At 42.3% G+C, this 22,496-nt stretch overlaps 1 protein-coding gene across 4 annotated transcripts in view; it reads right to left on the bottom strand.

Moving 5' to 3' along the window:
- The window catches only part of LOC126293354 (uncharacterized), a 220,065-nt gene that overhangs the window by 140,410 nt on the left and 57,159 nt on the right, over positions 1 to 22,496 (bottom strand). For all 4 annotated transcript variants that reach the window (XM_049986555.1, XM_049986554.1, XM_049986556.1 and 1 more), the window contains 2 exons: positions 21,189 to 21,329; positions 6,809 to 6,875 (listed from right to left, as the gene is read on the bottom strand). In XM_049986555.1, coding sequence (XP_049842512.1) covers positions 6,809 to 6,875; positions 21,189 to 21,329 — 208 coding nt within the window. The remainder of the gene's footprint in view (positions 1 to 6,808; positions 6,876 to 21,188; positions 21,330 to 22,496) is intronic.

The raw sequence follows: 22,496 nt of genomic DNA, 5'->3' as shown, positions 1-22,496 counted from the left end.
CATTTTGTTTTTATATAAGGACCAATGCAAGATCAATTTAGCTTTTGTCATGTTGTTGTTTGAGTTGGTCAGTGCGTTACCCATCCACGATATTATTTCACACAAAGGAATTACATGAATTGGATGCAAGTGGGAACTGACATAAATCAATAGGGAAAGTTGAAAATTTTTGCTGGACCAGGAGTCAAAACCATGGCTCCTGCTTACTAGGCAGATGCTCTGACTTCCCTACTAAGACACCCGGCCACAGTGGTCATCACAGCTGCATCGACTACACAAGCACACTTCCTGTCAGACCCAAATTCACAACTTATTCACATGCAACAAATGTAGTGCCCCTTGCCCATTACCATCATTACTTGTTGCAGTTTGTAAATTCCAATATGAATGCCCAGTTGCAGCCAATGTCTGTAATTACTTTGGGTTTAATACATAGTGGCTACAGGATAAAAAGGTGTCTGTTCTTTTGGACATGTCCAAAACAACAGACACCACATATAGATATTACTGTAATTGGCCTGAAGTTACTGGAAACACACAGTGACATTAAAGTAAGGAAGTACAGTGGTTACTAAGGAAAACACATTGCATTGTGAACGGTTTCAAGACAGCTGTGTGTATACTGTCAATGGTTTAAACAATGGAAAATCCAGGATGGAATGTAACAATACCAGAAAAAGAAAGTTTCTACTCACCATATGGTGGAGATGTTAAGTTGCGATAGGCACAACAGAAAGATTCACACAATTAAAGATTTCGGCCCTTAAGGCCTTTGTCAGCAGTACACACACCTACACATATGCACATGCACACTCACGCAAACACAACTTGAACACACGTGTACAGTCTCAGAGAACTGAAATCACACTGCGAGCAGCACCACCAGTGCATGGTGGGAGTGGCGACAGGGTGAGGATAAGGAGGAGGCTAGAGCGGGGACGGGGAGGGATAGTATGGTGGGAGTGGCAGTCAGTAAAGTTTTGCAAATTAGATGGAGGGCAGGAGAGAAGGAGCTGAGGGGGGAGGAAGTAAGTAGCGGAAAGGAGAAAAATAAAAATAAATTAAAAGACTGTGTGTGGCAGTGAAATGACAGCTGTGTAGTGCTGGAACGGGAACAGGGAGAGGGCTGGATGGGTGAGGACAGTGACTAACGAAGCTGAGGCCAGGAGGGTTACAGTAACGTAGGATGTAGTGCAGGGAAAGTTTCCACCTGCGCAATTCGGAAAAGATGGTGTTGGTGGGAAGGATCCATATGGCACAAGCTGTGAAGCAGTCATTGAGATGAGGGGGATCATGTTTGGCAGCATGTTCAGCAACAGGGTGGTCCACTTGTTTTTTGGCAACAGTTTGTCGGTGGCTGCTCATGTGGACAGACAGCTTGTTGGTTGTCATGCCTACATAGAATGCAGCACAGTGGTTGCACTTTAGCTTGTAAATCACATGACTGGTTTCACATGTAACCCTGTCTTTGATGGGATAGGTGATGTTAGTGACTGGACTGGAGTAGATGGTGGAAGGAGGCAGTATGGGACAGGTCTTGCATCTACGTCTAGTACAAGTGTATGAGCCATGAGGAAAGGGATTGGGAGCAGGGGTTGTCAAAGGATGGACAAGTATATTGTGCAGGATTCTGTGGACAGTGGAACACCACGGTAGGAGGGATGGGAAGGATAGTGGGCAGGACATTTCTCATTTCAGGGCACGATGAGAAGTAATTGAAACCCTGGTGGAGAATCTGAGCTACGAAAGGAATGCTCCTCTGTGGCCGGACTGTGGGACTTTTGGAGGTGGTGGGAGACTGGAAAGATAAGGCACTGGAGATTTGTTTTTGTACAAGTATGGGAGGACAATTACGGTCAGTGGAGTCTTCAGTGAGACCCTCAGTGTATTTTGAGAGGGACTGCTTGTCACTGCAGGTGCGACAATCACGAGCGGCTAGGCTGTACGGAAGGGACTTCTTGGTATGGAATGGGTGGCATCTGTCAAAGTGGAGGCATTGCTGGTGGTTAGTAGGTTCAATATGGACGGAGGTACTGATGTAGCCATCTCTGAGGTGGAGGTCAACATCTAGGAAGGTGGCTTGTTGTGTTGAGTAGGACCAGGTGAAGCAAATAGAGAAGTTGTTGAGGTTCTGGAGGAATTGTGAATAAGGTGTCCTTACCTTCAATCCAGATAGCAAAGATCTCATCAATGAATCTGAAACAGGCGAGGGGTTTAGGATTTTGGGTTTTTAGGAAGGATTCCTCCTGATGGCCCTTGAATTGGTTAGCATAGGATGGTGTCATGCGAGTGGTCATAGCAGTACTGCAGATTTGTTTGTAGGTAATGCGTTCAAATGAGAAGTAATTGTGGGTGAGGATATAGTTAATCATGGAGGCTAGGAAGGAAGTTATTGGTTTGGAATCCATAGGGCATCTGGAAAGGAAATGTTTGATAGCAGTAAGGCCATGGGCATTAGGAATGTTAAGGTACAGGGAAGTGGCATCAACAGTGACGATCAGGGCACCATGTGGTAAAGGGATAGGAACTGTGGAGAGTCAGTTGAGGAAACAGTTGGTATCTTTTATATAGGAGGATAGGTTCAAGGTAATAGGTTGAAGGTGTTGGTCTATGAGAGCACAGATTCTCTCAGTGCGGCCACAGTAACCAATCACAATGGGGCATCCTGGGTGGTTGGCTTTATGGACTTAAGAAAGCATGTAGAAGGTGGGAGTGCGGGAAGTGGTAGGGGTAAGTAGAAAGATGGACTCTGGGGAAAGGTTCTGGGACGGGCCTGAGGACTTGAATAGTGACTGGAGATCCTGTTGGATTACTGGAATGGGATCACTGTGGCATGGTTTGTAGGTGGAAGTATCTGACAGCTGACGGAGTCCTTCTGCCATGTAATCCTTGCGGTTCAAAACAAGGGTACTGGAGCCTTTGTCTGCAGGTAGGATTATAAGGTCAGGATCAGTTTTTAACTGCTCGACTGTGGTTCTTTCTGTGGATGTAAGGTTAATTTGCATGTTGACAGATTTGGGGAATGATGGTGAGCCAAGGTTCAAGGTTAAGAAATTCTGAAAAGTTAACAGGGGGTGGTTTGGAGGTAGTGGGGGTGGGTCACAGTTGGACGGAGGAGTGAAATAAGTTAGGCAAGGTTCAATATTGGTCTTTGTTTGAGTCTGATTCGTTGGGTTGGTTGTGAAAAAGTGTTTCCACTGTAGGGATCGGGAGAAGAAAAGAAGGTCTTTAACTAGTCCTGTATGGTTGAATTTGTGAGGTGGGCAAAAGGTGAGGCCTTTGGAAAGGACTAATATTTCTGTGGGACAAAGGCTTCTGGAGAAAAGGTTCATAACTGTGTTGTAGGTCTGTTTAGGTTCTGGGTTCTGTGTGGTGGTAGGAGGGAGGTTTGGAGGGTGAGGTAAGCGTAGTAGGTATGCAAGACAGGGTTTGTCAGCTATGAGGGGCGTGGGGGAGGTTTGGAGGTTGTCGTAGAAGTGGTGGACAGCAGTACTCTGAGGCGGGAGTAGGAACTGAGGAGGATGGAGAGCTTTTTGAGGTGGCGTTGTGCATGTTGCACACGTTCCTGCAGGGTAAGAGTTTCAATGTATATTATGGGTTCCAGGAATTTGGGATTACATAGCAGGAGAATTTTGCAGATGGAGAGAAGGAATTGCAAGGAGGATACGGCTTGGTTGATATGGTTTTTTCAGGACCATGTTGGTGAGGGCTAAGGATTGGTGGTATCTGAAAAGGTGGAGGTCATTGTGGAAGGAGAGGTGGCAACCAGAGATGGGTAATTTGATGGTAAGGCTATTAGGGGGGGTTTCATGAGCCAAGCAACAATGTAGGAACAGTATGTGGGACTGAAATCTGGCTAGGGATAAGGAAACTTTTCTGTATTCACACAGATGGAAGGAGCAAGGATCCACGGTGGAGCAGAAAGTGCGAAAAATTATGTAAGAAAGTAGACTTACATCCAAGAAAATACACCCAAATACCTCTTAAAAGTATGAAAAGAACGAAGTGGATGCACAAGGGGAAAAAAGAGATGCAATTTGAGGAATATGATGATATTGGAAGCTGAAAACTCACTAAAATTGTCAAGAAGTCACAAGGGTCAAAGTAGAAAATAACTAATCATTAATAAATATATGTATATTACTGTGGGTAGCAGGTTTAAGGGCAGACAAGCGTAAAGAAGGGGGATGGCAGATGTGATAGGATGAGGTGGATTTAGTGGGTGTGAACAGGGATAGAATAGAGAAAGTGTGGGGGATGGTGAGGGGTTCGTGGTTAGAGATGTAAGAGCGTGGGGCACCAGAAAAGTGCAGGAGATAACACGCGATAACACAGGAACTGACACAGGGAGCATGATTAGTTTGAAGGTATAGGATTAATTATATTGGCGGGAGTAATGTGGGACATAAGATGATGCTGCACCAACAATCAGTGTGGTCTAGAGGCCATCTGTTGCGCACGGTCGAAACGGTTCGTACAGTGTGGCTCATACATAGAGCGTGCAGTGCAGCTCTTAAAGCAACAAAAGAAACACAGGGGCCATCTAGAGAAATTCTTCCTAAAAACTCACAATCCTAAACTCCTCACCTGATCCAGATTCATTGATGACATCTTTGCTATCTGGATTGAAGGTGAGGACATCTTATTCACACTCCTCCAGAACCTCAACAATGTCTCCCCCATTTGCTTCACCTGGTCCTACTCAACCCAATAAGCCACCTTCCTAGACGTTGACCTCCACCTCAGAGATGGCTACATAAGTACCTCCATCCATATCAAACCTACTAACCAACAGCAATAACTCCACTTCAACAGCTGCCACGCATTCCATACCAAGAAGTCCCTTCCGTACAGCCTAGCCACCCGTGGTTGTCGCATCTACAGTGACGAGTGGTCCCTCTCAAAATACACTGAGGGTCTCACTGTAGTCTCCACTGATCGTAATTGTCCTCCCATCCTTGTACAAAAACAAATCTCCAGTGCCTTATCTTTCCAGTCTCGCACCACCTCCCAAAGTCCCACAGTCCGTCCACAGAGGAGCATTCCCCTCGTAGCTCAGTACCATCTGGGACTGGAGCAACTGAATTACATTCTCCACCAGGGTTTCAATTACCTCTCATCACTCCCACCCCTCCAACCATGGTATTCTACCGTTCACAGAACCTACAAAATATACTCATCCATCCTTAGACAACCCCTGCTCCCAATCCCTTACCTCATGGCTCATACACCTGTACTAGACCTAGATGCAAGACCTGTCCCATACATCCTCGTAGCGCCACCTTCTCCAGTCTGGTCACTAACATCACCTAGCCCATCAAAGGCAGAGCTACCTGTGAAACCAGTCATGTCATTTACAAGCTAAGGTGCAACTGCTGTGCTGCATTCTATGTAGGCATGACAACCAACAAGCTGTCTGTCCACATGAGCAGCCACCGACAAACTGTTTCCAAAAAACAAGTGGACTATCCTGTTGCTGAACACACTGCCAAACATGATATCCCTCATCTCAATGACTGCTTCACAAACTGTGCCATATGGATCCTTCCCACCATACCAGATTTTCGGAATTGCACAGGTGGAAACTTTCCCTGAAATAAATCCTATGTTCCTGTAACCCTCCTGGCCTCAACCTTCGTTTGTCACTGTCCTCACCCATCCAGCTCCCTCCCTGTTCCCATTCCAGCACTACACAGCCGCCATTTCGCCGCCACACCCAGTCTTTTAATTTATTTTTATTTTTCCCCTTTCCACTACTTACCTCCTCCCCCCTCCGCTCCTTGTCTCCTGCCCTCCGTATAAACTGCAACAGTTCACTGTCCACCACTCCCACCGTACTATCCCTCCCCCTCTTCACCCCCGCCTCCTCGTTACCACCACCCAGTCGCCACTCCCATCATGCACTGGTGCTGCTGTTCGCAGTTCTCTGAGACTGCAGACATGTGTGCAAGTCATGTTTGCAGGAGTGTGCATGTGCGCATGTGTAGGTGTGTCTACTGCTGACAAAGATCTTAATAGCCAAAAGCTATAACTGTGTGAATCTTGTTGTGCCTATCGCGACTCAACATCTCCACTATATGGTGAGTAGCAACTTTCCTTCTCTGGTAGTGTTACCATCAATGGTTCAGTGTGTCCTCATGAAATATCATGACACAAAAATTAATGATAAGCCATCTGAAGTGCTCTCACTCCCAGGTGCAACAATATTGTGGTCAACTAATAAGTCAGTGTTGACATGAGTTTTTATCACATTGTTCAGCAAATATGCAGATAATTACTGATGAAACTGTAAAATTGTATTACCTGACGTGTACATGGCACTGCAAATTATTGAAAATAAAAGACAACTAATGCTGAGGACCAGTGCTCAGTTTCTGTAGTTCTGAAAACACAACCTTCACAGAAAACTCCTAGATGACTATTGTGTTTCATCATATAAGCAATTTTTTTAATAATAAGCCAAAATAATCATCTTCTTCTAACTATGGCGCTTTTGCAGTACATATGTGATAGCAAACACGAGGAATTGTTCTAAAGGACATATTGTTACAGTCCCTCATATTGTTTCATAGTTGTAAATATCACTTAACAGTATGGATAAGAGTGCACTTGTGTAATTGTTTTTTTCCTGTTAGTATAATATTAGTCATTGGTTGTTCCAAAACAACATTACCTAGCCCAGTGATGCGAGGAAATATCAAAGTAGGACGATCTTGTTGAGCATAGATTGGTTCGTTCCCCTGTTGAGAAAAAGAAGTTATGTATAGTAGTATAATATTAGTCATTGGTTGTTCCGAAACAACATTACCTAGCCCAGTGATGCGAGGAAATATCAAAGTAGGACGATCTCGTTGAGCATAGATTGGTTCGTTCCCCTGTTGAGAAAAAGATGTTATGTATAGTTTCAACTGCTTATTTACAAACACATTAGTTTTAATAAATAAAGGAAAACCACAAACATGTTCTATGCTCTATGTGATGCAATTCACCAAAAATGTAATTCACACAGGAAAACAAAAAAGGATTGAAAAGGTTAGTGGAAGACAGTGTTAACATATAGAAGTGTAATTTTGTGATATTGCTTGTTCTGTGTTGGTTATATTCAAAGACAAGAACATAAATGCAGTAATACCAAACAATTTATCAGCAGACACTTTTTTATGGCATTACAAATGGAACTGCTGGGTACAAGCATGTGGTGCACTGGAAAATACAACAAATATTGTGATCAGGCTTAACCTTGCTAAACTGAGTGACAGAACTGTCTCCTTCCAACCCCTTATTTATCAAGCACACTTTCAGACAAATATTTCTTTTTCCAACGCAAAACATGTTTGAATGTATAAAATATATATGTTACCTAAGATTAACAACAGTAACGCCAATAATGAGTAGAACCACAGAGTCTTCTGCAATGGATGTCTGTTATCATATGTCGTACCCTCCGACTGTCCTTCAAAGTTACAGGTACTCATAATAAACTACTCATAACAAACTATTTTGTAATTTGGCACTGTTCAATTGTAATTAAGCCATTCATAGTCAAAAGTAAATTAACACTTCTTACATACTTTATATGTCATTATATCATGATGTTGGACAGAAATGTTGTTAATTTTTCCTTTTATTAACAGCAGAGAATTTTACAATCTGTTTTGTTATGCCAAATTATTAAACTTTAAATGTTGTAATTTTATACTGAAATCCACTTGTTGTAATTCAAATGATATTAATGTCAGGCATGTCAAGTTCATAAAAAACACAGATTAAGGAGCAAAAATTAATTTAAAATTTAGTTTCTATAAAACAAAGATATTAATACATTTAAGTTCTCTAAATTAGTACAATAATTAGTGTCACATCAAGTCATTAACTTGTATTATTATTTTCTTCTTAGACTAACATGGCACACACCTGTAGAAAGCAGTTCTCAAAGCAGAAATCGTGAAATTTCTCACAAGTAAGAATATAGAAAACTTATTAGTTGATCATTGTCTGAAGTATGTGTGAATTTTGAGTAAGTTAGAAATTGATAAATCAGCATATTGGTTTATGAGATAATAATATGTATTATAAATATTAAGTCTGCATATTGAACCAAGGACTTTGATATAATAATTGTAACATAAATTACAAGAATGCTGCACTCAAGACCAACTAGATATTTCCACTTTTACTGCTTGTGACAATTTTTCTTGGGAAAAACTTCACTCACCTGTTTTTCAATGTATGCATTTGTTGGAGGAGAGGCAAGACTAGTTCCAGATACTCAGTGACTCTCCTTATGGAGATAATGGTGGGGAGAGGTAACCACAGGAAGCTTGAAATCTTGTCCTGATGGGTATAGTGAACAACATGATCCACCAGTATAGTTGTGATATGTGATGTCATAGTTTACATGGATTGTGTCTGAGATGTTTTTGTTTTTATGTTTCAGTTGTAGATGTTAGTTGTATGTTTTCTTTACAAAGTAAAGTTGATTTATTGTGAGAGTTGGCTTATATTGTATCGTATGCTAGGCTTACCTAGGTCTAGGGGAGATGGCGAAGAACTGAAGGAAATACTATTATGATTGTGTTGTATGCTCAACCTATATACTTATTTTCTATGAGGTTGTGATGACAATTTTCTACGAGATTGTGATGATAAAGTGATCTGTAGTGTATCCCAAGACCTAGACTAGGTTGGAAGGTGATAGTTTAGTTGTGAGTTGGATAGTATCTGCAGCAATTCACCATGATGTAGAAAATGTCTGCAGGTTCACTTGCTCTATGAAAACATGGCTAAATGCTGGTCATTTGTATAAATGGATTTTTTAAAAATCTTAAGTCTACAACAGCATACTAACACACATGTGCACGCGCACACACACACACACACACACACACACACACACACACACACACACACACACACACACACACACACTATTTACTTACTAATTGATCTGTGGCACAGAGGAGTTCTCAAGTAGAAATGACAAATACAGATCACATATACCGATTTATTGCCAGACTAGTATTAGGCGTATGAGCACAACATCAGCAGTGCCTGCATTACAGAGGACAAAATATCTCTCAAAATAAATTTCTCTCTACTGATTAGTGTTTCTTATTACTTAATGTGATTGATACTTTTTCATATAATTTAATTTGCCTTAAAAACCAGTTTCTTAAAACATGCAAAAGACGTCTGCAGAAAACACCCCCCAGGGGCTCAGCATTCATTTGCTGAGTACGGGCTTGGCGACCCTGGGGTTCCTGAGCTGGGGACTGGTAGCGCCACCAGTCCCCTGTCACCGTAAGCTCTGGGCATACTTAAACGACCACCGTGAGGCGTGGCGGTGGAATGTTGTGTGCCTCAGGGAGTGCGGATCTTGGCTTGGCTGCCCGGATCGCGAGGATGGAATAAACCTCTATAAACAACCCCTCAATCTCAAAGTGTGCTGCTCGCTGATGAGATGCATGACTGTTGAGGTAGAACAGTCATTAGCGGGCAACTTCTGGGGAACCTGCCGCACCTCAGTTGTATAAGGCTTACCTAGGCACGCGGGGCTCTGTCTAGGTGGACTTCTAGTTCCCTAGCTGCTCGTGGGACCGAGATGGATCCTTCGAAATCCTCTTTTCTTCCTCCCAACGGAAAGAGTGGGCCGCTGGAAGGTTCCAACACCCAGTCTCGTAAGAGGGCTTGTGCAGTCGTTCCCTCTGACTCCGGCACTTCTTTGACAAGTCCAGTCTTAGGTAACAGAATGCATTCTGGTAATCCGAATGTGTTTCTCATTGTGAAATGGAAGGAGGATAGTTTCGAGAAGGTTTCACCCTTCTATATACAAAAGGGACTGGAGGGCATCTGTGGCTCCTTAAAATCAGTGAAGTGCTTACGTAATGGGACCTTGCTGGTGGAAACTTCCACTTCCCAGCAAGCAACTAACCTGCAAGCTGCTAAATGCCTTGGGGAGTTTGCCATAGACACTGAACTGCACAGCACCTTGAACTACAGCAAAGGTGTTGTGACATGCTGGGATCTAGTTGACATTCCCAAGGACGAACTGCAACGTGAGTGGGCTCCGGAAGGTATCGTTGATGTCCAACACATCATGAAGAGGGTTGATGGCAATCTTGTCAAATCCGGCTCCTTTATTCTGACCTTCAGTAGCACAAAACTTCCTGAACGTGTTAAAGCTGGCTTCCTTCGCCTTAGTGTGAGTCCTTATTTCCTGACCCCAATGCGCTGTTTTAAATGCCAGCGTTTTGGGCATACCATCATAGGATGTAAAGGCGAAGCAACTTGTGGAAACTGTGGTAAGGCTGTTAATGAAGGGGTTGGTTGCTCGTCTCCGACTAAATGTATTAATTGCTCTGGGAACCACCCTGTATGGACTGCCGAATATTTTTAGAGGAACGCAAAGTCCAGGAAATAAAAACAACCAAGCGTATCCCCTATGGTGAGGTCAAGAAGATCTATAAGTCGATGCAACCTCCCACATTTGCTACATCTTTTGCATCGCTGGTTCAGAAGCCTACTCCAAAAGTCGATGCCTCAATGCAGACCAAGGTGGTGAGTGTTGGCACTAACACCTGCAGCTGTCAGTGCACTTGCAACGCAGCCAGTGTTTCAGAGCCGGTAGCCCCTACTCGAACGGCAGACAAGGGTACAGTGGCGAACTTGGGCCAGCCCCTGTCGCCTCCAACGGCTGAGGCTGTTCCCAAGCCTGGTGCGCCAATTACCACTCCCACATCACCTCCCCCAAAGCCCACCAAACCACAGAAAGCTCCTGTACAGCAGCAACACCGGGTCAAATCCCGTGGTAAACCGTCTAACCATGCGGCTGTTGTTTTACGTGAGGCTTCATCTGACTCTTCCCCAGAGTCGATGGAATACGACGCATGTGTGGGTCAATCATCTCGCCCCACACCTGCCCCTCCACCTGCTGCAGTCTCCCCGCCCCGTCGGAGAGACAGGATGAAGGTGCTACCCCCAACATAGATGGCTCCCGTTCTTCAGTGGAACTTGCAAGGGTTCAGGACGCATGTGGAGGAACTTCGTCTACTCTCTCAGGGTAGACCACTGTGTCTGTGTCTCCAGGAGACTTATTTCCATCCCTCATACTCCCCTGAGCTGCGAGGCTATACACTCCACATAAAGGACAATGTGCGTGGAGAGAGAGCTAGAGGTGGTGTAGGTATTTTCGTCAGGATGGACTACCACTCCTCGCCTCTCTCGCTTATGACGACTTTACAGGCTATCGCTGTGTCTGTGCAAGTACGTCATCCATTGACTGTCTGTTCACTTTACTTGCCCCCACATGACGCACTTGATGAAGTGGCCCTCACCGACCTTCTTACACAGCTCCCCCAACCATTCAGTATTTGTGGTGATTTTAATGCCTACAATGTGCTTTGGGGCTCTGCAATTACCTGCCCCAGGGGTAGAGCAATTGAGCGCCTTCTCCTGTCATCCTGTGCCTATTTGCTCAATGGAGGACAGAGTACTCATTTCTGCACAGCGACTGGGTCGTTCTCTGCCATTGATCTCTCGCTTTGCTCTCCAGCTCTTGCCTCCAGTGCTCACTGGGAAGTGGTCGCTGACTTGCATGGCAGTGATCATTCCCCAATCTGGATTCACCTGCCAGATGGCGTGGGCCCCGAAAGGAGACCTCCACGATGGGTGCTCAGTGGAGCTGACTGGACACTTTATAGCCAGTTGGCCCAATTCGAAGACTGTGCGTCTGTTGAGGTGTGGGTGGATCATATTACCGAAACAGTCCACCACGCCACTGCAGCATCCAGTCCACAGTCCACAGGCCCCCGAAAGAGGCCACCTGTGCCTTAGTGGAGTGCCGAATGCCGCTCTGCAATCAGGACCAGGCGTGCGGCTCTGCATCGGTTCAAGTCTCAGCTGACTGCTGAGAATCTTGCAGTATTTCGAGTGGCGAGGGCAAGGTGTCGCCGCATTATTCATGAGAGTAAGAAGACGTCATGTTCAGTTCCTGAACACCATTAATCGTTTCACCAAAAGTTCCATTGTGTGGGAGACCATCAGGAGAATTTCTGGCAGAGGAGGGAGGTGCCCCATAGCTGCTGTAATGAATAACGGCACTCTCCACATGGATCCGTGTGAGATTGCCCAGACTGTGGCAGCATATTTTGCCACAGTTACTGCAACAACTAGTCAGGATCCAGGTTTCCAGCGCCATAGGGCAGTTGCTGAGAGATGTAGTCTGGACTTCCAGTCCACCTCTCATGAAGTTTACAACTGCCCATTTTCTATGTGGGAGCTGGATTCTGCATCGTCTGGACCTCGTGACACATCCCCTGGTCATGACAGGATCCATTACAGTATGCTATGGCACCTCACAATGCGCAACAAAGAAATCCTCCTCGCACTTTTTAATGCCATTTGGGCGTTGGGTCACGTTCCTGACATGTGGCGTGAGGCACTTTTAATCCCTTTTTTAAAACCTGGGGAAGACCGCACGAGCCCAAGTAGCTATCATAGTGTTGCCCTCACTAGTAGCATATGGAAGACCTTGGAGCGGATGGTCAACCGCCGCCTTGTCTGGATGTTAAAATCCTGACAACTCCTTAGTCGCTACCAGTGTGGGTTCAGGAGGTTTCATTCCACCTTCGATAACCTTGCCCTCCTGGAGGCGGCTGTACAGCATGCTTTCCTACACCATCATCACCTTCTAGGTGTCTTTTTCGACATTGAGAAGGCCTACGATACCACTTGGAGGCGTCTCATCCTGGAGCAACTTCACGAATGGGGTTTTCATGGTTGTCTTCCTCTTTTTATTCAGTCTTTCCTCTCGCTACGATATTTTAGATACCGAATTGATGACGTCCTGTCTGATCGCTTTGAGCACAAGAACAGTGTCCCTCAGGTTAGCATTTTAAGTGTGACTCTCTTTACCATCGCTATTAATAGCATTATGTCCATAGTGAAAAGTCCTGACCAGTGTTCTTTGTTTGTGGATGATTTTTCTTTGTTTTTCTCTTCTTCAAGCCTTGCAACGACAACTCGTCAGTTGCAACTTACGATTAGACGTTTGGATGACTGGGCGTGGAAGAGTGGCTTTAAGTTTTTTACCGAGAAGTCTGTATGTGCCCTTTTTAACCGTTCTCGTTCGATTTTAACCTTTCCTGAGTTGCGGATGAGGGACACTATTCTTACTTTTAAAGACACGGTGAGGTTTCTGGGGCTCATTTTTTACTCAAAACTCACGTGGTTACCTCATCTTAAAGACCTGAAACGGCGGTCACTTAAGGCTTTAAGTATTTTAAAATGTCTTAGCCACAGTACATGGGGAGCTGACAGAACTTGTCTGCTCCAGTTTTACAGGGCATTTGTGCGATCTCGGCTCAATTATGGGTGCACGGTGTATGGGTTTAAGATGTTGGACGTTGTGCACCATGAAGGGCTTCAGTTGGCCACTGGGGCAGTCCGACTAGCCCCAAACCGAGCCTCTGTGCAGAGGCTGGTGGACCGCCACTTCATATGCGGCGACGGCTACTTACACTGCACCAGGCATGTAAAACTTTGTCCACACCATACACCCCTGCATACCATGCCATTGCTCAGCCTCCTCTGGCACAGTTATTTCATAAGCGGCAACGTGCGACGCAGCCCTATGGGATTCGCGCACAGGATTGCCTCACTGCGTTGTCTATGGCTGGTCTTCGTGTTTTGTGTCGCAGTTGGAGCAGATCTCCACCTTGGCTCCTCCAGAGACCCAAACTTATTTTAGATTTGACTAATTTTAAGAAAGATCGCACACCAGATTTTACATTCCAATCTCTATTTTTTAACATTTTAGATGTGCATCACGGTTTCACTGTCGTGTACACTGATGGCTCCAAACAGGAGTATTTCCTTGGCTGTTCTGTAGTGTTCTCTGATCAAGTTACCCGGATTCGCCTCCCTGCTGAATATACCATTTTCGCAGCGGAGCTCCACGCGATCCTGAAGGCACTGGAGCAGATGAATCGTGTTCGGTGCGATCGATTTCTTCTCTGCTCCAATTCTCTTAGTGCCTTACAATCACTGCAGAACCTGTACCCGACTGAGGAGATGGTCCAGCTGATACATAACCAACTGTACTTGCTCCAACAGTGGGGTACAAAGGTATCCTTCTGCTGGGTGCCTGGTCATGTCGGCATATGGGGCAATGAACAGGCCGATCGAGCTGCCAAGGAGGCCTGCAGAGAGCAGGATGTGGTCCAGTGTCCTATTCCCTTGCAGTCAGTCATCGCTGCACTCCACAGGAAGTGCATGAAGTTGTGGGAGGATGAATGGCTGGCGGTGACGGCTAATAAACTGCGGTTGATAAAGTCAACGACTCGGCCGTGGCGTTCCTCCTGCCGGTTGCTCAGGCGGGAGGAGGTGGCCCTCACACGTCTTCAGATCGGGCACTGTCCTCTCACACACAGTTTTTTATTACGGTGGGAGGATCCTCCGTTTTGTGATGCTTGTGGTGTGCACATATCTGTCGGGCACATTTTAACAAACTGCATTTTATACTGTGATGCATGGGCAGAAGCACAAGTTGATGCAGATCTGCCTTCTGTTTTAGTTAATGATGAGACGTGTGTGTCTAGGGTTTTTAAGTTTTGTGATGTGTCTGGACTATGGCCTAAAATTTTACACTGGAGGTTTTAGTGTATTGCAGAGTGGCTGACTCCTCCCCTTTTTTCCTTGCGGTCAGCCAGCCACTTCCATCTGCTACATTGTTTTAGCTTCCTCTATCATTTTCTTCCTATGTTGTCCATGTTTTACTGCTGATGCTCTGCTTCATCCCATGCTTTGGTGTGGGTGAGCGCATGTTTTTCAACGATTGTTACCCATGTTTTCTGTTCCATTTTATATTCCTGTTCTGGGATTTTTCTTGACACCCGTCTCACTAAGTTACTGAACGGACGCTGAGGACCTTGCTGTCATGCGCCCAAAACCCCTCTACTACTACTACTACTACTACTACTACTACTACTACTGCAGAAAACATTCAAATAATTATCTAATTATTTGAGAATTTTAATCAGCATATTACTTTTGGATATTGTGTAATAGCAATGGCAACATGGTTTACAAGCAAAGATGATACTGTAGTTGTAAATACATTATATGATTTCAGTTCTAAATTGTATTATCTGTGTTAACTGCATGTCTAAACAAAGAAATGTATTTCAATGCTTCAATCACAGAATCAATCAGTCAACAGTGCAGGGAAAGAAACAAACACTGGAGGTTGTGGTGAGGTTTCATAAGCAATTTTATAGGAAACAGCTAGATATTAAAACGTAAAATCTCAGTGGAATGGAAGAATCACAACTGTCCTGAAATGTTCAAAATGCAACCTAATATCCACTGTTTGAAGTGAGAAATACAAGGAAACATTAATAGGGGGTACCAATAAATCTTCTAAAAATTGAGCGTAAAATTCAGATGAGCTGTGAGCAGAAAGAGGAAGTCATATACAACTTTGAATTAGGTTCAAAGGATCTCATTTCAAGGTCTGATGACCTTGATAGTAGAATCACAGGCATAGAGGAGAATTTAAAAGAGGAGGCTAAAAAAATAAACAAATTTATGCTGCAGTTAAATCTTTACTTACAAACAACGATGAAGTAGAGAAAAATTTGTATCCAATATAAATGTATGTGAAATAATATAACTGTCTTGGGATGTAATGTGGTTGACGTAGAACCAAAAGTACGGGAAATTCAAGATGGTGAGGTTAGCATATCATTATTGGAGTATCATGTGGGAAAATTTGTTCCCAAAAAGTTTTTGTCGTAATGAATATAACATTTGCCCAATTTTATACAACACTGTTCAGATGATGCTGTCATGCATATTCTGGATTATTTGAAAATAAAGTCTGTAAAAAGTTTCTGGACGAGCAACCCTTATCTTGTGCAAACCAAAACTATAATCCAGATATAATCTCGCATCACTATAATTCCCCAAATCCCTCAACATGGAAACCAACCTCCCATTCACAGAAAGAAGTGCAATCCACCTCCTAAAACATGATTCTGACCTTATAACCTACTGGCCAACAAAAACTCCACCACTGTGGTTATGAGCTGCATATAATAATTGAGTCGAATTTACATTATATGATTTCATTTCTAAATTGTATTATTTGTGTTAATGAAATATTTAAACAAAGGCATGTATTACAATGTTTCAATAGAACCACACAATGCTGAAGTGCTAAAATTCAAGCTAATATTGATTGTTTGAAGTCGGAAATACACTATCTATCAGAGATGTCTACATAAAGGTATGCCAGTGTTCCCCATTCCAGAAATCCTGTATGATCTCCAGTCTCTCCTCAAAACCCTACATCTATCCCAGAACCTCCCCTCCTCATCCCCACATTCCCTGCACTCCTCCCTTGTACATGCTTCCTAAAGTACCAAAATCTGGGACACTCCATTGCAGTTGGTTACTGCATCTCCACAGAGAGAGCCTCCACACTTATGGCCCAACACCTTCAGCATAGACCGCATCTCGTGGTCATGCGGTAGCATTCTCACTTCCCACGCCCGGGTTCCCGGGTTCGATTCCCAGTGGGGTCAGGGATTTTCTCTGCCTCGTGATGGCTGGGTGTTGTGTGATGTCCTTAGGTTAGTTAGGTTTAAGTAGTTCTAAGTTATAGGGGACTGATGACCATAGATGTTAAGTCCCATAGTGCTCAGAGCCATTTGAACCATTTTTTGAACCTTCAGCATAGTACCTGCAGCCTAAAAGCATATTTAAAAAGAAATCACCCATCTCTTCTATCCACTCTCCACAGTTACCATTCCTTTACCAGTTGTCACTTTGCTTGTCACCGTTAATGCCCACAGGCTTACCACCGTTGAAAATGACATGTCCCAAAGCCTGACTGGCCCCAAAGTTGCATTATTCCTGGTGACCATGACCAACTACATCCTCACACACAATTACTTATCATATGAGGCCACCTGCAGAGCAACCGTACTATGCTGACCCATTTAAGGGTCATCTACAGGAATTCTTCCTCACCACCCAGAATGCTACACATCTCACCTAGTTCAGATTCGACGACATCTTCAAGACTTTGACTGAGGGTGAGAGCACCCTTCCCATGTTTCTCTAGAAACTCACATTCCCCATTCACATCACCTAGTCCTCGTCAACCCAACAAGCTAACTTCCTCGATGTAGTGCTAGCCTCAAGGATGGCAACATAATACCTCTATCCACATCAAACCTACCAACCACCAACAGTACCTCTGCTACTGATGGCTGCCACCCATTCTATACTGAGAAGTTCCTCCTGTATAGCCTAACCAGCTGTTATCATCGCAGTTGGGCTCAGTCACCCTGAGAACTAGAATTTGATATAAGGAAAGGACAAGAAGGAAAAGTAGTAGGGAAACATGGACTGGGGAACAGGAATGAAAAAAGAAACTGCCTGGTAGAATTTGCACATAGCATAACTTAGCCATTGTAAATAGTTGGTTTTAGAAGCATGAAAGAAACTTGAATGTGACAAAGATAGTTGGAGAGCTCATAAGACATCATATAAATTACATAATGGTAAGACAAAGATTTCAAACCCAGATTTTAAACTGTAAAGCATTTATTGTAACAAGTGTATACTCCGCCCAGTCTTCACTGGTTATGAACTGCAGATTAAAAATGAAGAAATTAAGGAGATGGGACACAGATAAATTGAAAGAACCAGAAGCAGTGGCAAGCAGAGAGGTGGAGACAGGCACATCTATTCACAAATTTTCTTTTTCTTTTGGGACAGGGTGTGATGGAATGATGCAAGTGAACCTACTGACTGATTTTATATAATGTGAATTAGAAATACAGCTTTCGCCAAAACCCATAAGCATGCAAATATGTAAGTATATATATGAATATAATAGAGGGAAACATTCCACGTGGGAAAAATATATCTAAAAACAAAGATAATGTAACTTACCAAACAAAAGCGTTGGTATGTTGATAGACACACAAACAAACACAAACACAAAATTCAAGCTTTGCAAAAGCTTGAATTTTATTTGTGTGTTTGTGTTCGTTTGTGTGTCTATCAACATACCAATGCTTTCATTTGGTAAGTTACATCATCTTTGTTTATATATAATAGAGGGAAGCATTCCATGTGGGAAAAATATATCTAAAAACAAAGATGACGTGACTTACCAAACGAAAGTGCTGGCATGTTGACAAACATACACAAAATTCAAGCTTTTGCAAACAATGGTTGCTTCATCAGGAAAGAGAGTAGGAGAGGGAAAGATGAAAGGATGTGGGTTTTAAGGGAGAGGGTAAGGAGTCATTCCAATCCCGAGAGTGGAAAGACTTACTTTAGGGGGAAAAAAGGACAGGTATACACTCGCACACACACACATATCCATCCGCACATACACAGACACAAGCAGACATTTGTAACGGCAAAGAGTTTGGGCAGAGATGTCAGTCAAGGCGGAAGTACAGAGGCAAAGATGTTGTTGAATGACAGGTGAGGTATGAGCGGTGGCAAGTTGAAATTAGCGGAGGTTGAGGCCTGGTGGCCTGATAGCATGTGTGAACAGTAATTCTGATTTATTGTAGTCCATAATAGCCATTGGCCACTGAAAAACTCTTTATTCCTTCTTGTCTCTTCCAGCAAGGACCGATGACCCCAGCAGTTTGGTCCCATGGAACTTACCACAAATTCTCTCCCATCCATCCGGTCTAATATGTTTTTACTTGGAAATCAAATTGAAAATTTTCTCAGTTAGTCAATTGTCATTCATTCCATGAACATGATTGTAAAGCTTTAATATCTTCTTCCTTATTGTGTCTGTGACTGTTTCTATACTACTGCATAAATCTGTTCTTCTCTTCATTAAGCTCTGATATTTGTTCTTTTGTGATCCTATTTTTTATTGAGTGTTTTCTTTCCTTTCTTTCTTTTTTACATTTGCGTCTAAACTCTGCAAACCACTGTGAAGTGGATGGCAGAGGGTCCATCCCACTGCACCACTTATTGGGACTTTTTCCCATTTCATTCACATACAGAGCTCAGAAAGAACGAATGTTTCAAAGTCTCTGTGCATGCTATATTCAATCAAACCTTGTCCTCATAATCTCTACAGGAGGAATATGTAGAGGGTTGTATAAACTCCTAGAGTCATTGTTTAAATCCAGTTCTTTAAACTTTGTTTGTAGACTTTCTTGGAATAGTTTCCATCTATCTTCAAGCATCTGCAATTTCAGTTCTGTCAACATCTCTGTGACACTCACCCATGGATCAAACAAACCTGTGACCATTCATGCTGCCCATTCTGTATATGTCCAATATCTCCCACTAGTCCTATTTGGCATGGGTGCCACACACTTGAGTAATATTCTAAGATGGGTCACATGAGTGATTTGTAAGCTGTCTCCTTGGCAGACAGATTGCATTTCCATAGTATCCTACCAATAAACAGAAAACTTCTACCCGCTTTACCCATAACTAAAGCTAAATGAATGTTTTATTTTACATCCCTATGAAGTTTTCCCTCAAGCATTTGTACGAGTCTACTGACTCCAACTGTTACTCTCTGATATTATATCAATACTATGTTTTTTTGTTTAGTGAAGTGCAAAATTTTACATTTCTGAAGATTCAAAGCTAGTTGCCAAGCTTTGAACCAAACTGAAATCTCATCAAGGTCTGACTGAATATTTGTACAACTTCCATTTTGGCTGCAGATAAGTCTGAGGTAAAAATTAACATAGTCCACAACAAGGAACCCTCCACATTTCCCCCATGGTTTTCAGGAAGTCACATGAGGAAATCTATGTTTTTGAAATCCGTGCTGGTTGGCATGGGAGGTCGTTTGTTTGAGATACTTCATTTATATTTTAGCTAAGAGTAAGTTCTAAGGTTCTACAACAAATGGAAGTGAATGATATTGCAGGGTAGTTTTGTGGATCACTTCTGCTATTTTTCTTGTAGACAAGCGTGACTTGTGCTTCCTTCCAGCTACTGGGCACAAGTTTAGTCAATTCTTCTCTGTGTAAGGAATCAACATATAAGAAATATGTGTTGAGAAATGCTTTACATTTTGTACTGTCTGTTTGCCTTAGCAATTTGTACATTCACACAAGAACTTTCTATCAGGTTATCTATGTGGTACCAACGACAACTACAGATGCATTCTTGTTGGTGCTCAAGGTTTCTTTCAAGTTATTTGTGGCTTTAATTAATTCATTTTTATATATGTCATTGGCACCCTCAATTAGTACAGTATATTGATTAGAGTTAGATGTTGTTGCGTCTTTTATGTTGCTTGTTACTTCAGCCATTGGTGCATCTGGTTTTATGGAAGAAGTAGTATTTATTCCATGTTCAATATGTAAAATTTCCACTAGGCTATGTCCACAACTCTCTGAATGTATATTCACTTTAAGTTTGGTACATTGCGATTTTAGGCCTGTTGTTTTGTCTTTCTGTGCCTGTTTGTTTATATTTTTTAGAGTCATTACTGTAGATATTTCTTTGTCAAGCACACTGAATTGATTATATGTCTCTGTAGGCACTAATGTTTTTTCACATTGTTTATGATGCACAACCTTCTTTGGCTTCTCAAGCTCATGACTGATTTTGTCAATAATCGTGTTTGAAATACCTGTGACACTTTTCATGGCTTTTTTAAATACATGTAGGCCTAAATACTGCTAACATGTCTCCATATCACGCTGAAGAGATGTATACACACTTTCCTTCAGTTCAGTGGTGTACATTTCTACTACAGATTGACAGCCACTACACATACGTAATCAACATTCACAAAAAGAGTTATGAAAATTTGTAACCCCAAAGCACTCTGTGTGACACCTATTTTGAAAAACAGAACATATCCTTCTTCCATTTTCAACTATTTCACTACATAATACACACTTTACCTACACTAGGAAACTAATTTTCACTGAGAGATTCATCAACACTTCTATACTCGACACCATATTTGCTCAAATGAAAGTTGTAATATTGTCCACAGCCAATCATTTATAGAAAATAAATATTTGTATGAACAAATAATTTTGTATTATTTCACTTCACTTGTCCTATAGTCCTAGAACACCCTTTGTACAATACATAATCAACAGGACCAAATAAAAAAAAATCGAAACAAATCAAATCAAAACCGTGTAGCATATCTGTAAACTTACTTCATTCACACTTGGTGTCTCATTCCATTGTTGACCAGCACCCATTACTGGAAACCCACTGTCCGGATCATCATGCAAAGTGCTACTCACTGGCAGATTTCCAACAGCCGAAGTCTGCTTTTTATCATCCATACTTTGTACCTTGAATAAATTGATTTCATAAAATCAGCAACCTTAGAAGTAACAAAACAATAAATATCATTACTATTACCATATCACAAGTCTATTCACATAACCCAGTACCATTAAACATTTAAAACTATAACAAATATATGATATGCGTGTACGTACACTATTGCATGAATGTTAGGCATCATCACGAAATTTGAGCATATTTATGATACAAGATATTGGAATGGTCACAAGACATGGCATAGAACAGCATCCAAACTTTTAATTCAAGAAGTATGGAAACAAAAACATATTTGGAGAAAAAACACAAAACAAGAAAATCTCCTGCAAAACAATAAAGAACATATGTGGTTCAACAGAGCATGGTAGGGATGTGACTTTTCCATGAGATTGTTCACTGGCAGTTAAACCTATTAAGCACCTCAACACATCAGAAAGTAACAAGAAATTGTTCAAGGCATGGAAATAGAATAATCTTGATTATAACCATCAAAGATAGTACACATGAAAAAACGCACAAGTGAGAAGACTATTTAAGGAAGATGAAAAATTATATTTTGTCAATTTTACATTCAGTTATCCTTTTCATCTAACTCAGTAACAAAAACAGAATGCCTCTAATAATAACTACAAGTATTATATCCTAATCTTATATTTGCTGTTGTTATAACATGTTCAAAACTAAAGAGTCTTTGCAAATGTCGATATTTGCTCTCAGCCAGTTAAAGCAAAAGTTAATAAATGCAAACTCTGCATTTCTTCTGAGAGACCTGAACAGAGAATAATAATGTAGAATGACACTTTTAATGATAATGTGAGAGAGGTTTCTGCAAAAATAAAAGAAGAACATCATAGTAAGCACTTCCCATCAGAATCGAGAATGGAAATAAGTGGTTCACAAAAGAACATTAGTTCCTGATTACTGCTCAGTTCAAGCCAGATTTGTCAGGGGGAAATGAAACAGTAGGCTTTAAACTATAAACTGGAGGTTAATATAACTGATACAGAAAAGGGTAAACATAAAACTGAATGTTCAGGTGGTAGGAAGTCCAGGTAAAGGATGAAAGAATCTAAGAAGTAAAATAAAAACAAAACAAAAAAAATGCCAGCTACTGCCTGGCTACATAGGCTACCAGACATAACAATGAAGCCAAAAACTTTAGGAAGAAAAGAATG

The sequence above is a fragment of the Schistocerca gregaria genome, chromosome 10 (genome assembly GCF_023897955.1).
Source record: "Schistocerca gregaria isolate iqSchGreg1 chromosome 10, iqSchGreg1.2, whole genome shotgun sequence".
NCBI classification, from domain to species: Eukaryota; Metazoa; Arthropoda; class Insecta; order Orthoptera; family Acrididae; genus Schistocerca; species Schistocerca gregaria.
Note: the sequence above shows the minus strand (reverse complement) of the source record. Positions and strands in the feature narration are given on the sequence as shown.